At 42.0% G+C, this 16424-nt stretch overlaps 1 protein-coding gene across 4 annotated transcripts in view; it reads left to right on the plus strand.

Moving 5' to 3' along the window:
• Positions 1-16424, plus strand: part of KDM3B (lysine demethylase 3B) — a 59095-nt gene that overhangs the window by 21601 nt on the left and 21070 nt on the right. For 3 of the 4 annotated variants that reach the window (XM_022588901.2, XM_089909360.1, XM_089909361.1), the window contains 6 exons: positions 1043-1117; positions 3824-4423; positions 8067-9303; positions 10403-10604; positions 14897-15111; positions 15885-16037. In XM_022588901.2, coding sequence (XP_022444609.2) covers positions 1043-1117; positions 3824-4423; positions 8067-9303; positions 10403-10604; positions 14897-15111; positions 15885-16037 — 2482 coding nt within the window. The remainder of the gene's footprint in view (positions 1-1042; positions 1118-3823; positions 4424-8066; positions 9304-10402; positions 10605-14896; positions 15112-15884; positions 16038-16424) is intronic. The other variant, XM_022588902.2, reaches the window with a different exon arrangement.

Raw genomic sequence — 16424 nt, forward strand, 5'->3', positions numbered from 1 at the left:
TAATGTAAACATAAATTATTTTAGTTATTTCTTTATCGAATTTTATTTATTAAATTATTCAATCCTCATTTACAAATTTCAAATGATACACATATATATAAAATAGATATTGAAAGCCATCCCTTCCCCTAGGCAAATGTTACTCCCCACAGTGGTAATCACCATTAACAGTTTGGTGTATATTCCATATGCTTCCAAATATCTTCTCTGTGTGTGTGTGTATGATATTTATATATTGTCCATTTAGGAGATAGCTATATAAATCATACTTTATTAACAAATGGGATCATATGTTACATATAGTTCTTTGATTTACCTTTTTTACTTATTTTTAGATTGTCAGCATCTTTGTGTGTAAATATATATAGAAATCTATCAATACTTCGTCCTTTTAAAATAGATGCATACTATTCACTGAATGGATGTATCATAACTAATTTAATTTAAAATTGATGGACGTTTAAATAATTTGTATTATTTTCACTAATACGAATAATGCTGCAGTGAATATCCTTGGGCATATATCATTGTATACTGTTTCACATTATTTATTGGAACAAATTCCTAAGTGTGTAATTGCTAGGTTAAAGAATATGCACATTAAATCTGACGATGTCTGTCAAATTGGCCCCTCCCAAAACCTTTTGTTTTTTAATAGTAGAGTGGTGCTTTTAATGATTACTGGTTCTGAAGGTTTTTTGTTTTTTTAATTTCAGAATAGGAAGGTTTTAGAGATGCAGAATTTGAAATTCATATCCCTAAAAGGGACACTTGGGCATTGAATGAAATTTTTTCATTCATTCGTTTAACAAATATTTGAGTGATTACCATATTCTAGACCTTGTTTCAGATGTTGTTATTCTGGCAGTGAATGAAATAGTAGAGATCCCTGTTCATGGAGCTTTCATTCTAGTAGGGGAGTAGAAACAAATAGAGATAATTACATAGATTAGAAAAATACATAATTATGTCTTTGGTGGACAAGGCATTAAATCTTTTTCTTCCTTTTTTCATATTTTCTTCTATCCCGCTCCTACTGTAGAGTGGTGAGATCAAGTCCGTAGATCCCAGACTGATCCATGTGATGCTGGTGGATAATTCAGCGCCTCAGAGCGAGGTACAGTAATGAACTGAGTCTCTGAGCAGACTCATGAGCTTGCGTTATCTTGTTACATAGACTTCCTTATATGTGTGTTATCCATGGATACCCTTTGGGTTTCATCTCTGACCACTGTACATTTCTTGCTCTCTCCACGGTCTTGTCCAGTTGAGGGAGGATAATCTCAAGAAAGAGACCTAGTCTGAGCAAACCCTTTTCATCATGGCTATGTTGCCTAGCTGTTTTAAAATCCATGGCCTGTTTTTTTCTTACATTTTTTCAGGACAGATATATTTGAAAGATACAGTAGACAAAGCTGTAATAAGCAGTAGAAATATTCATGACCTACCCAGTAATAAGAAATGGAGGAGAAGCTACATCCTCTTTTTCTTTCCATTAGGTGGTAGTGAGCTCCAAGGAAATCTGAAATTCCATATCCCAAGAAGAGTCAAATCAAACTGGTGTGTAGTTCAGTGCTCAGCACACAGTGGATTACTCCATAATTACTGTGAATCAGGCCAACTCTTGGTTCATTGAGAATTAACATAACCCATAAAAAGATACATTATATATCAGTGCCTGAACCAATCAAGGAATCCTGTATGAGTTTCCTTCAGTAGGACATTGACTTGGACAGCCTTCTGTCCATATATTCCTCATAGTCTTTTAGCACCTGCGTAGTATTGCTCTCTTGGCTACTCCTGCTGAGTATACAGTTCTTCCTCATCTTCTTTATCCAGTCATTTTTGGCTTGATAAAACAAGATTAGGGTAGGAAAAGAAGAATCAGGGTTACATTTAATAGTTCTTTACTACATATTATATTATTACAAATAGGATAAGTCTCTTGACTGTGTTTACGTGGCTGAAAAACACTTGTTATTTTGATGCCATATTGGGCCCCTCTTTTATTTCCTTATTTCATTCATTCTTTAAGCACCTATTATATGTCAGGTACTGTTTAGCTGCCCAGGTATAGCTAGAGAGTACTGGTCTCAGTGTCCTAGTCTTTCTACTCACATGTGAGTAGCTCACTGTAAGTAGGGCATACATGTAAATTGTTGATCAGGGAGATTGCTCTGAGCCAGGGTCTGTAAGTTGGCCGAATGAGTTAAAGGTGAGATCTGTGGTTTTCAGCAACAGATGTTGATTCTTCCCTTCTCAGCTTTGCCACGATGTGACTATCTTCTTAGCTAGCAAAGTACAATTATTGACAGTTCTGCCAAGTTTTGCAGTAACCCTTCTTAGAGATCCATGGTTACCTCATCTCCTTAAAAGAGTGAGCAAGAAAGAAAGGAGAGATTTCACTGATTGTACTTCCGTACTTCACAGCACTGAAAACTGGGTGATGATGGAGGTTGAAGAAAGGGTAAAAAGGTTTTAAAAGGATCACATGAAAGCAATTCTTTTTTTTGTTTTTTGAAAGCAATTCTTAACAAACAGAAACAGTTCTTGAACGAAAGATTTAGAAACTTAGATTAATATTACCAAAAGCATGGGAGAAACAAATAAATCTGAGCTTTGTTTAAGATTTGTAGAAGGAAATTAAGGGAGAAAAGACAGAAATGAAGGCAGCAAAAAAAAAGAAGAAAAAAAAAACTAGAACTGGCAAGAAGAAATGTAAAATTTGAAAAAATTTCAGTTATAACAGCTATAATAATGATTACAACAAAGATAGATCTGCACAAAGAATCTATAAGTATTTAAGGGCAGTAAGACTAGAGTAATCAAGTTGGTAAATAATAATGGCCAAATAACTATGTCTCTAGCTTATTGCCACCCCAATGTGTTATCTGAATAAAACTGTCTGAAAGTTAGCTAAATGAAGCTAAAATGAAAACTTGCTTCATGATGGGATACCAATCTAAGACTGTTCCAGATATAAGTTGCTTGAGAGAATGTTAGCTGTGTCCCAAGCCCCTGTCCTCTTGTCCTTCTCAGGGAAAGAGTTTTTATTCAGAGATAGGAATTGCCCCCTTTTAATTCTGTGTCTTTTAAGGTTGTCTGACCTCTCAAATAAGGCACAAATAAGATTTCATGTGATAGGCTAAAATTACTGGAAGAGCTAAGAGATTTGGTTGTTTGGTTATGGTAGCCTGCCTTTTTAGCTTTTCCCTGTCTAATGCTTTGAAATAAGCTCTGGAGATTGTTTGTGTCTTTATAGTGTCCATAAGAACAATTCAGACTTGTTTCTGTTGGGCTCACTTTTGCTCTGGTCACAGACTCATAAATGTTGGTTTTCCTATTGTTAAGTTGTCACCAGTTTTTAATGACTTCTGGATAGAAGAGATTTTATTTTTCAATAGTTGAAATGCCAGTTTCTGTCAAACAAGGAGATAAATATAAAAGTAAAGCAGATTTTGTTTTTCATCAAGAGGCAAATAAGTTCCCAGCCTAGCAGTCTATTTTGTAAAAGAAATTCCACAAATTTTTAAAATCCTAAAAAAAGTCCAGTTGAGGAAGTAGTGGATTTTATTTAAGGGAAGGTTTGCCAAGTGAGTTAACTTCTTAGTAACCATTATCTTGAATATGTATGCATAAATTGAATCACAGGAAGATTGGAGCTTTTTAACAAAAGGGGATGTCTTAGAGCTGGCATTGGAATTTGGCAATCTGTACCTGCTTTGATTGTCTGCTTCTAGAGATGGGAAAGAGCTAATGGTTTATGGTTTTCACAGGATGGAAAGTCCCTTGTAATAAATCTTTTTTGAATTTTGTTTTGTAGGGGGGTACGTTAAAAGCAGTAAAATCTTCCAAAGGAAAGAAGAAGAGAGAGAGCATAGAGGGGAAAGATGGCCGGAGGAGGAAAAGTGCTTCGGACTCTGGGTGTGACCCTGCATCAAAGAAATTAAAAGGAGACAGGGGTGAAGTAGACAGTAATGGGAGCGATGGAGGTGAGGCAAGCCGAGGGCCCTGGAAAGGAGGGAATGCCAGTGGAGAGCCAGGGCTGGATCAGAGAGCCAAGCAGCCACCGACTACATTTGTCCCCCAGATTAACCGCAACATTCGCTTTGCCACTTACACCAAAGAAAACGGCAGGACTCTGGTGGTGCAGGATGAGCCCATAGGTGGGGACACACCTGTACCTTTCACTCCATATTCTACAGCCACAGGTCAGACACCTTTGGCCCCAGAGGTGGGTGGAGCCGAAAATAAAGAGGCAGGAAAAACACTGGAACAAGTTGGCCAGGGTATGGTGGCTTCAGCAGCTGTGGTCACTACCGCCAGCTCCACCCCAACCACGGTGAGGATCTCAGACACTGGCCTTGCATCAGGGACTGGGCCGGAAAAACAGAAAGGCAGCTGGTCGCAGGCCCCAGGAGAGGTGAGTTGTTTCAGGGGCAGATTTGCAAGATTTGGGTTCACTCTTTCACCCTACTTTGTTCTTAACACATTAAAAAAGCATCTCAAATGCCACAGGGAAGGAGTATTTCTGAGATGTGCTTAAATTGTATTCTGTGGATAGTCCTTTACTGCTCATTGGGCAAATGCATATATCTTTAAAACTTTGTCAGCTCTTAAAAGTCACCTGAACAATTGGGCTGATCGAAAACTGATTATACAGCCCAATTTAATGAGTTGTTAAAATAGATCTAATGGGGAATCTTTTTAATTCAGTTATCTATTTAGTTCATGTAGTGGTTGAGCCTCAACCAGGCCTATGAGAGGCAAGGTTAATGAATTATAGTGTTGGCAACAGTGAACACTGTAATTAAGGCTATGTGAAAGCTACTATTACCCAAACCCCTGTTTTCAGTTCATCATTTTATATATTTTCCTTTGAGGCTGGGCTGCTTTCTTTGATTTGATATGACCATGGAAGGTTGGTTTTTTCTTTCCCCTAAGTTAATCTTTTAAGTCTTACCTGGAAATTTTGATGGAATTATTTCATCATTTCATATATTTTCCTTTGAGGCTGGGCTGCTTTCTATGATTTGATATGACCATAGAAGGTTGGGGTTTTTTTTCCCCTAAATTAATCTTGTAAGCCTTACCTGGAAATTTTGATGGAATTAATCACAGTAGTATCTAGTTTACTATGTTCTTTATCTTACATGCATGTATTGTTGCTGAAAAGGAACTTTTGTTAAATACAAGTTAACATCAAGTTGGCTCCCCAGTCAAATTTGAAAGAGTGTCAAAATCAGTTATAGTCTTTTGGTTCTATTTTGGTCACCAAAGTATGATTTATGATGCTAGTCATATTTTTTTCAAACTGGCTGTTAATTCAAGCTGGAATATGAAATACAAATAAAATACTAATTTTTTTTTAAATTATGTATAGGAAACTACTGTGTGCTAAGTACTGTATATTATAAACAAAGAATTGAAATCCTGCTTGACGGAGCTCACATCCTAAAATGGAATCATTTTATAACAGTGTATAACAGTGCCATATAAAACATGGCATATACATTTCATCTGACTTCTTCCCCTCCCTAGCAAATGCAGTTTGTTAATCTCTAGTGTGCAGGGTTGGGGAGGGAGGTGAAGTGCCCAGGCAGAAGAGAAGGCCTGTAAATGCAAATTTCGCACTCTTCATGTTTTGTTCTCTGTTAGTTTACCAGCATTCCCAAGAGAGCTAGTTGGGGATCTTATGTGGATTTCCAGTATGTGTAAGTCATCATATTGCCCAAATTGATTAAAATCAAATCCATGTCAAAGGCAGAGTAGATGTAAATGGGGATTACAAAATAGACCAAATACTACACTCTGCAAGAAGAGATCCACTGAATGCTGTTGTTCTTGGAGTAGCAAAGCTGAATAAATGAAATGTGGATCAAAGGGCATTTTCCAAACAGGTTTGAGAAATTTCTGTGACTGTATCTGTAACTTTGCTAATGTGTTAGCCTAGGTATTCTCTTGGAATATGATTTAAAAGTACAGAAATGGATGTTTCCATCATGAAATAGGGACACAGCCCTCCAGGAAACTTCTTTCCCTAAAACGTGTGTTAAAATCAGTTTGTCATCACTTTCTTATAAGAAGAGGGTTTGAAATTTAATCATTTGAAGAAAATGAAAGACCATCCAAATTATTTTTCATTCATGTGTGTATTTATTTTTAAAGAGTAACTTTAGTAGTGAAACCTGAGATCCTTATGCTTATTCCTTGCAGTCATGCAGGTGTCAAGGCTCCTGGCCAGATTCTGGCAGTGAAACAACAGCATAGCATCAGTGCTGTGTCTGTCTATTCTCTTTATTTGGAGGAGTTTAAGCCTGGTTGCTGGTTAGTGGGAAGGAAAAGAAGAATGAACTAAGTTTTTGACTGTTAAATGCACTGAAGCAGTCTCTGTAGCAGATGTCAGCTGGAGGCAAGCCACAGGTGGTCTGCCTGGTTCTCATGCCTCTTTGCCACCCCAAAGAAAGTCCTAATGTAGACTCCTCTTACGTATTTAAAGAAAACCTTAAATATATTGAAACTCCCCCCACCTTTTTTATAAATTTATTTATTTTATTTTATTTTTGGCTGCGTTGGGTCTTCGTTGCTGCTCTCTGGCTTTCTTTAGTTGTGGTGAGCAGGGGCTACTCTTTGTTGCGGTGCATGGGCTTCTCATGGCGGTGGCTTCTCTTGTTGCGGATCACGGGCTCTAGGCACGCAGGCTCAGTAGTTGTGGCTCGCGGGCTCCAGAGCGCAGGCTCAGTAGTTGTGGCGCACGGGCTTAGTTGCTCTGCGGCATGTGAGATCTTCCTGGACCAGGGCTCGAACCCGTGTCCCCTGCATTGGCAGGCAGATTCTTAACCACTGTGCCACCAGGGAAGCCCCCCGCCTTTTTTTAACAACACCCTTTCATTTATCTGGCATAAATTTTTTTAAATTATGGTAAAGTAACACATAACATAAAATTTACCACTCACACCATTTGAAGTATACAGTACTGTGGCATTATACATTCACAGTGTTATGCAACCATCACCACTATCTAGTTAAAGAAATTTTCTTCTTGCCAAAAAGAAACTCCATATCCATTAAGCAGTCATGGGATAATTTTTATTTCCAAGTATTACATAAGTGCTCGTACCTACCTGTGGATATTTCTCTGTATTACGCACATATATGGGTGTGTAATATACCATATGAAAGTGATTCTAACCCTTCTTTATGTATACATCCTTCTTTATTCAAATGCAAAAGTTAGCATTTTTAAGGTATCAAAAAAAAGAAAGTGTTTTTTCATTCTCCAATTTGTTATGCTGAATGCTTTTATTTGGTGGGTGTATCAGTGTCTACAGTTTTCCACTTTGGAGACTTGTTAGATCCTAATGATAACAGAAGGATTCAGTAACTGGTGTGCCTTCTTTAATTTAGCACCTTTAGGTCTAACTTTAATTGAAACAGATAATTCAACTTTTAGGTTGACTTGGACCCATAAATAAAAATAAATGGCCAAATTCCAAAAGGGTCCATCTTGGTGAGTTTCAGACTAATAAAGAAAATACTTTTCCTTAATGTACAGTGGGCTTGTCATAGGGCTGAAGTCGCTTTTGTAAGATGGGCAATTTGCAATGGCTTAAATAAACTGAAACTTTAACCATAGCCCCTAAGGTCTTTGAGATAGATTAATATTACAGGGTCATTAGTAATATTTCACTATATTTCAGAGTAAAAGCTGATGTCCAGTAGGGAGCCCTTTTCTTCAGTTCCTGGTGGAGTCTTCATTTCTAAATAGATACTTAGAAGCCTACACAGCCTCCAAGTGCTCTGACAACCAGTTGGCTAACAACCAAGGGAATGGCAGGATATCATTCATCCTGCCATCTCTAGCTTACCTTGCTAAAGGTCCCCCTGTGCTGTCTGTGGCAGTTTTCTTCCCTGGTGAAATATAGGTATAAGAACAGTTTTCCTGGAATTGTAGGAGAGAAAAGTTGATTGACCCACAGGAAATGTTGGCCTAGGTCCAAGAAGATATCTTAAGGTTGTCAAGAGAAGCCAGCATCACTAACTCAGGCTATCTTCTCTCTTTTCAGAATTCAAGAAATTCTGTTCTGGCCTCTTCTGGATTTGGAGCATCTCTCCCGAGTTCATCACAAGCTTTGACTTTTGGAAGTGGAAGGAGCCAGTCCAATGGTGTTCTAGCTACAGAGAACAAACCTTTGGGCTTCTCTTTTGGCTGTAGCTCTGCACCAGAGTCTCAGAAAGACTCTGATCTCTCCAAAAACTTGTTTTTTCAATGCATGTCCCAAACTTTACCCACCAGTAACTACTTCACTACTGTTTCAGAGAGTTTGGCTGATGATTCCTCCAGTCGAGACTCATTCAAACAAAGCCTTGAGAGCCTATGTAAAGGAAGATCCGCTCTTGGAGCAGACACTAAATCAGGCTCTAAGGCTGGAAGCTCTGTGGATCGGAAAGTGCCTGCAGAGTCCATGCCCACCCTCACGCCAGCCTTCCCACGGAGCCTCCTAAATGCCCGCACCCCAGACAGTCATGAAAATCTATTTTTACAGCCCCCTAAACTGTCCCGAGAAGAGCCTCCTAACCCTTTCTTGGCATTTGTGGAGAAGGTTGAACATAGCCCTTTCAGCAGCTTTGCATCTCAGGCATCAGGTAGCTCTTCCTCTGCTACCACTGTCACCTCCAAGGCAGCACCCAGCTGGCCCGAGTCTCACTCCTCTACAGATTCAGCATCTTTAGCAAAGAAGAAAACCCTTTTCATCACAACTGACTCCTCCAAACTGGTGTCTGGTGTTCTGGGCTCAGCTCTTACCACTGGGGGGCCAAGCCTCTCTGCCATGGGGAATGGCCGGTCCAGTTCACCCACCAGCAGCCTCACCCAGCCCATTGAGATGCCTACTCTATCCTCTAGCCCCACAGAGGAGAGACCAACTGTGGGGCCTGGGCAGCAGGACAATCCTCTCCTTAAAACCTTTAGTAACGTCTTTGGCAGACACTCAGGCAGCTTTCTGTCCTCCCCAGCAGATTTTTCACAGGAGAACAAAGCTCCTTTTGAAGCTGTGAAAAGGTTCTCACTGGATGAGCGAAGCTTGGCTTGCAGACAAGACTCGGACTCCAGTACCAATAGCGACCTGTCAGATTTGAGCGACTCTGAGGAGCAGCTGCAAGCCAAGACCGGCCTAAAGGGGATTCCGGAGCACCTGATGGGGAAGCTGGGCCCCAATGGGGAGCGCAGTGCTGAGCTGCTGCTGGGAAAAGGCAAAGGGAAGCAGGCCCCCAAAGGCCGGCCTCGGACTGCCCCCTTGAAAGGTGATCCTGCTGGGCTTATACGTGGGCTTGGCTCTGGCACTAGCTTTAAATGCTTGTTGTGCTCTTGGGCAGCAGAGGCCCTCTCTTTGATGGAAAGTTCTATAATCTCATAGAATTACATAGTCAAAAGGGCACAGTAGGGGCCCCTCATCAGACCTTCTGGTTCAGGGCAGGATTGATCTATACCAGTACTGTAAGAGGGGTATGTGTCCTGTGTAATGATAATCCCAAAAAGTCTTGATAGTCTGTTATTTTCGGTCAGGAACTCTTTTCTTGTGTATTTCTCTTGCCTTTGGCCCTTCCTCTTTTATTTACTTAGGCGAGTTACTCAGTACTAGTCTTCATTCTCACACCGCAGCCTTTTTTTTTTTTTTTTTGTGGTATGCGGGCCTCTCACTGTTGTGGCCTCTCCTCCGGACGTGCAGGCCCAGCGGCCCGTGGCTCACGGGCCCAGCCGCTCCGCGGCATGTGGGATCTTCCCGGACCGGGGCACGAACCCGTGTCCCCTGCATTGGCAGGCAGACTCTCAACCACTGCGCCACCAGGGAAGCCCTACATCGCAGCCTTTAGTAGAGTTGATGAAGCAAAGCGAACCACTCCTCCGTTTGCTTCTCTCTGTCACATATATATGGTTTTAACACCTCTTCCAAAAGCCATTAACTCCTATGGAGTGAGGTTATGGTCCAAAATTGTATAAGGGCAAGTGTCTAAGAGAAAGTCTGATGGTAAAAGTCGCCATTCCTGTTAGGATTTGGTATCCCATGGGAGCCCCAAGAGTTCTTGATTAGTAGAACAGTCATACCCTGAGGGACTAGTGGCAAGAGGCTTCTGCTGTCTTGAGTTTTCCTCACCCATGCTCAGAGTTGTTTTGTTGTCATGCGGTACTTCGCACAAATTCTCCATGGTCTTTAACTCCTAGTTGAAGCCTTTGTTCCCTGTGCTCCTTTTCTGTCAAGGATAGACCTGATGGGCTCATGCCCATTCAGTGCAAGGAGGAGTGACTCAGGTCAGGACAAGTGACTGTTCCCAGGAGGATTATGTTATTGAGTCTCATTTAAACCTTTCATGACCAACCATTTCTCCCCCTCCCTTGCCACAGTTGGCCAGTCAGTGCTGAAAGATGTGAGCAAAGTGAAGAAGCTGAAGCAGTCCGGAGAGCCCTTCCTGCAGGATGGGTCGTGCATCAATGTAGCCCCTCATCTGCACAAGTGTCGTGAGTGCCGCCTGGAGCGGTATCGGAAGTTTAAGGAACAAGAGCAAGATGATTCCACTGTGGCTTGCCGCTTCTTTCACTTCCGGAGGTACCCAGACTCCTCTCTTCATCTCCTTCCCAGTTTCGTTAGTGACACGTAACTTCCACTCTTTCTCTGAATCGGTAAACATATCTCACCATCTTTTTACTGTTTTCCTAAATTGCATTGCTCTTAGAGTCTGTGCTAAGGTTCTGCCATCCCATTAGTGGCCACTTAGTTGTTTGGATTGTGAAATGATATGTGACTTTGTCCTTAGAGAACTGAAATTGAACAATCTTACCTGCTGCCCCCTGAGCTGTGTTGAGTTATTCCTAACTTGGGTTGCACTTGAAACCAGTGGTGTGAGCAGAAGGATGCCATTTTGTGTCATAGATCTGTCTGACCACTTATTCCTCTTTAGTGCTAGAGTAACTTGAGTCCGCTACGGAGAAGGGGAAGTAAGATTAGGAGATAATGTGAAATAGAGATAACTGTTGAAAATCCTAGGAATATCCCTTGCTTTTACCAAACAACAGCTATTTAGTCACTTTTCTTCTGCTTGATAAACTTAGAAGAGGAATTTCTTCTAAGCAATCATTCAAGTGTCCTTAGTTTTTTAAAGAAAGAAATCCAGGTGGTTTATCCATGTGGCATGGATTCACTTATTCAGTAAATATTTATTGAGCACTTAATGTGCGCCAGCCATTGTTGTGGGCATTGAGGATTAAACAGTACATAAAACCACCAAATTCCTGCCCTCAGAAGGCTTGTTGGGGACGCAGAGAGTAAATAAGAAAAAAAAGAGGTTAAATATATAGTATGTCAGTCTGTAATAAATGTGAGGAAGAAAAAGGAGGGAAAGAGGATTGAAGTGTGGGGAGGCTAGAGAGGCTACAGTTTATTTATTTATTTTTATATCTTTTTTTTTTTTTTGCGGTACGCGGGCCTCTCACTCTTGTGGCCCTCTCCCGTTGCGGACCACAGGCTCCGGACACGCAGGCTCAGCGGCCATGGCTCATGGGCCCAGCCGCTCCGTGGCATGTGGGATCTTCCCGGACCGGGGCACAAACCTGTGTCCCCTGCATCGGCAGGTGGACTCTCAACCACTGCGCCACCAAGGAAGCCCTATTTTTATATCTTTATTGGAGGAAGCTACAGTTAAATAGGATGGCTTGATGGGGGAATTCCCTGGCTGTCCAGTGGTTAGGACTCCTCGCTTCCACTGCAGGGAGCACAGGTTCGATCCCTGGTTGGGGAACTAAGATCCCACATGCCATGTGGCAAGGCCAAAAAAAAAAAAGGATGACTTGAGAAAGTGAGTTTTGAGTAAAGACCTGAAGGAGGTGAGGGGAGTGAGCCACGCATTTTTCTGGGAGACGAGTATTCGAGATAGAGGGCACAGCAACAGCAACTGTCTTGAGGCTGGAATATTTCTAGTGTGTTCATGGAGCTAGGGTGGGTAAAAGAGAGTAAGCAAGGGGGGCAAAAGAGTGAAGTCAAAGAGTTAATGATAGGCCCAGATTGTAAAGGGCTACTCTTAAGGGCCCTGGCTTTTATGCTGAAGAAGCAGTTGTTGGAGATTTTGAGCTGATGAGTAACACTGATGAATGTTTTAAAGGATCACTGTGACTACCTTCTTGAGAGTAGATTATATTGAGGCAAAAGCAGGGAGAAATTAGGAGAATATTGGAATTACCCAGGTGAGAAATGATGGTGGCTTAGTGTAGGGAGGTATTAATAGAGGTGATGAGAAGTGGTTAAATTAAGGATATATTTTGAAGGTAGAGCCACATGATTTTCTGATGGATTGCATGTGGGATATGAAAGAAGAGTCAAAGATGATTTTATGGCTTCTGGCCTGAAAACTGGAAGAATGGAATTGCCATTTACTGGTAAGGTGATTTCTTAGGGAAAAGTGGGTTTGAGGAGGAAAATGGGGAGTTTTAATTAGTTGATTTATTTTTATTTTTTTATTTTGGGTTGTGTTGGGTATTTGTTGCAGTGTGCGGGCTTCTCATTGTGGTGGCTTCTGTTGTTGTGGAGCACGGGCTCTAGGTGCATGGGCTTCAGTAGTTGCAGCACGTGGCTTCAGTAGTTGTGGTGCGTGGGCTCAGTAGTTGTGTCTCACGGGCTTAGTTGTTCCGCAGTATGTGGGGTCTGCCTGGACCAGGGATCGAACCGATGTCCCCTGTATTGGCAGGAGGATTCTTAACCACTGTGCCACCAAGGAAGTGCAGGAGTTTTAATTTAGATATGTTAAATTAGAGATTCCTATTAGATTTCCAAGTAGAGATGTTGAAAGGGCAGCTGGGGAATTCCCTGGTGGTCCCATGGTTAGGACTCTGCCTTCTCATTACCAAGGGCCCAGATTCAATCCCTGGTCAAGGAATTAAGATCCCACAGCTGCGTGGTGCGCCCAAAAAGAAAAAAAAAGAAGAAAGAAAGAGCAGCTGGATATACAACTCCAGAGTTGAGGGAAGAAGTCCAAGCTGGAGATAAAAACGTGGATGTCACTGGGTATTTAAAGCTGTGAGTCTAACTGAGATCACTTAAGGAGTCAAAGTCTAGGCAGAGAAGACCAGTAGTCCAAGGACTGAGTTCTGAAGCTCTCCAGCATTTAGAGATGGGAAAGATGAAGAGGAACTAGTAAAGGAGGCTGAGAAAGAACAGCCAGTGAGGTATCCTGGCAGACAACTGAAGAAAGTATTTCCGGGAAGGAATTATGAACTCCGGCAAATGTTGGTGATTGGGTGGGGTCAGTTAAGGACTGAAAATGACCATTGGATTTAACAAGGGGGAATGACCTTGTCAAAAACAGTTTTGGGGGCTTCCCTGGCGGCACAGTGGTTGAGAGTCCGCCTGCCGATGCGGGGGACACGGGTTCGTGCCCCGGTCCGGGAGGATCCCACATGCCTCGGAGCGGCTGGGCCCGTGAGCCATGGCTGCTGAGCCTGCGCGTCCGGATCCTGTTCTCTGCAATGGGAGAGGCCACACAGTGAGAGGCCCGCGAACCACAAAAAAAAAACAAAAAAAAAACAGTTTTGGGGCTTCCCTGGTGGTCCAGTGGTTAAGACTCCACACTTCCACTGCATGGGGCGCCGGTTCAATCCTTGATCAGGGAACTAAGATCCTACATGCTGCGTGGCATGGCAAAAAAAAAACAAAACCAATTTTGGTAGATTGGTAGGAGAAAGCCTGAATGACGTGGATTAAGGAAAATAAAAGGAAAAGGAGCTGGTGACTGTCAGTATAGACAACTCTTTTTTTTTTTTTGCGGTACACAGGCCTCTCACCGTTGTGGCCTCTCCCGCCCTAGCCCTAGGCAACTCTTTTAAGAAACTGCTCCTGGGCTTCCCTGGTGGCGCTGTGGTTGAGAGTCCGCCTGCTGATGCAGGGGACACGGGTTCGTGCCCTGGTCCGGGAAGATCCCACATGCCGTGGAGCGGCTGGGCCCGTGAGCCATGGCCGCTGAGCCTGCGCGTCCGGAGCCTGTGCTCCGCAACGGGAGAGGCCACAACAGTGAGAGGCCCGCGTACCGCAAAAAAAAAAAAAAAAAAAAAAAAGGAAACTGCTCTTACAAACATAAATGGAGGAGGTGGGTGTGGGATCAAGGGGATTTTTGAGATAGCATGTTCAAATACTGACAAGAGTGATTCAGTAGAGAGGAAAATAGATGATGTGGAAGAGAGAATTAGTGGAGGGATGCCTATGCAAGAGGATAGGATGTAGAACATAGGTGGAGAGGTTGTTCTTCACTGGTACCTAGTTCATCCATAGTAGCAGAAGATGAAATGGAGTACATGGGGCCAGTGACAAGAATGTGTGGTAGCGTGGTGGTGGGAGCTTGTGGGAATTCTCTTCTGGCTCCTTGCGGAATTTTTTCAGTGAAATACTTAGCAAGGTCCTTGTGGGGAAAGTAATACCAGAGGTTTGAAAAGAAAGGAAAAGATATTAAATAGGCATCTAGGAGAGGGAGCACGCTAGGAAACTGTATTGTGGCTGCCAGGCAATATTAAGGGTTCACGTGAGTAGACATGAATTTCAAGTGTGACAGTGAACATAGCTCTGTATTTTTCTCTGGTCAGATTCAGTGCTGTGGGTGCTGGTGTGGAACAGGTGGTTGGAGAAACTGGTGGACATTTCTGGGGACAGCTTTTTAAGGAACCCAGACCTACTAGGTGTTAACAAGCCTTCCTATTAGTGCATACTGTGTTGGTCTAATACAGTGAAATTTCTTAACTCAGTCTGATTCCTGTTATGTGTCATTTAATTTCTTTTAGGTCCTAGGATTTTAAGTGTGTGTTGGTTTGCATGGTTGCTGCTATTTACTATGTATTTGACTGTGTACCTTCCTGTCTCAGGTTGATCTTCACTCGAAAGGGGGTACTCCGAGTGGAGGGGTTTCTGAGTCCCCAGCAAAGTGACCCTGATGCCATGAACCTGTGGATTCCCTCTTCCTCCCTAGCAGAAGGAATAGACCTAGAAACCTCAAAATACATTCTTGCCAACGTTGGAGACCAGTTCTGCCAGCTTGTGATGTCTGAGAAGGAGGCCATGATGATGGTGGAGCCACACCGTAAGGCACCCTCTTGCTTGTCTTCCAGTCAGTTCTAGTTGGAAACTCATTTTCTTTTGCTTAAAGGGAGGTGTGGAAGGAGTGGCAGGTGGCATTTTCTATGGATGAATTAAGGCCGATAAAACTTCTCTTTGTAGTAAACTAAATAGCTGAAGCCACACCTGTATCCAACAGTCCTCATTCTTTTAGTCTTTGGCAGTTAACAAACTAAAAATTCCTTCCCTGTTTGTCTTTCATTGTTGTAGCACAGTTGTCATAATTTGCATTTTGATCCCTGTTTGGGTTTGATTCACGCCGAATATTTTCAGTTTGCTTTGAACTAATTTGTGTTAGTAAGTGATACTTGGTTTGTGAATAGATGAAGTGCTACTGGTTGTTGTGTTTCATACCTAGAACCCACATTTTTCAGACATTTATGATATTTCCATGTCTATGAGATACTGTACCCTATTTCTAGACCAAGGAATATTATACTATGAAATTATGCCCTACACTTTAAGAAAAGAATCCTCTTGTTTCAAAATTCCCCAAATTGAAAATTTTGTAGTATCTTAAATGACAACATGTGGCATTCATTCTCATTGACACTTGTTCAGAAATATTAGAAATTCCATGTATTTTGTTTCTCTTACAATTATAGAAATACAGACTTCATGAACCTTTGAGTTTAATTGCTAGACAAAACACTTGAGTAGAAATCAGTGGGTCTGGGATCTTTTGCTGTTGCTCAGGATGGTCAGTGCCAACAGTATTCCTCTTCCTTTTTCCACCAGAGAAAGTGGCATGGAAGCGAGCAGTGCGTGGTGTACGGGAGATGTGTGATGTATGTGAAACAACTCTCTTCAACATCCACTGGGTTTGTCGCAAATGCGGATTTGGGGTCTGCCTTGACTGTTACAGGCTCAGGAAAAGCCGACCACGCAGTGGTGAGCAAATGTTGTCCTGTGTAGTTCTAAAGGTAAACTGTCAGTGGAGGTGTGGACTTGGAAATTGAAGCAGAAATGGGTTTGCGCCTCCTCTTTAGCTGTTTAGCTTCATTTATGTTTTGTCACATTGTGAGGTCTTAAAATTGCCAACACTCCAGCCTGACTGGGAAGGTTAAAACAAGCCAAGAGTAAATCTTCGTCTTCCCTGGTTTTGTTTTTTTTAATAACATCTTTTTTTGAGATATAATTCATATGCTGTAAAATTCACCCTTTTAAAGTGTACAGTTCAAAGGTTTTTAGTATATTCTCAAGGTTATATAGTCATCACCGTAGTATAGTATATTCTCAAGGTTATATAGTAATTTCATTTTCACTGCTCCAAAAAGA

Source organism: Delphinapterus leucas, chromosome 3 (genome assembly GCF_059928025.1).
Source record: "Delphinapterus leucas isolate spDelLeu-1000000601 "Yukka" chromosome 3, BTC_Dleu_Yukka2, whole genome shotgun sequence".
Taxonomy (NCBI): Eukaryota; Metazoa; Chordata; class Mammalia; order Artiodactyla; family Monodontidae; genus Delphinapterus; species Delphinapterus leucas.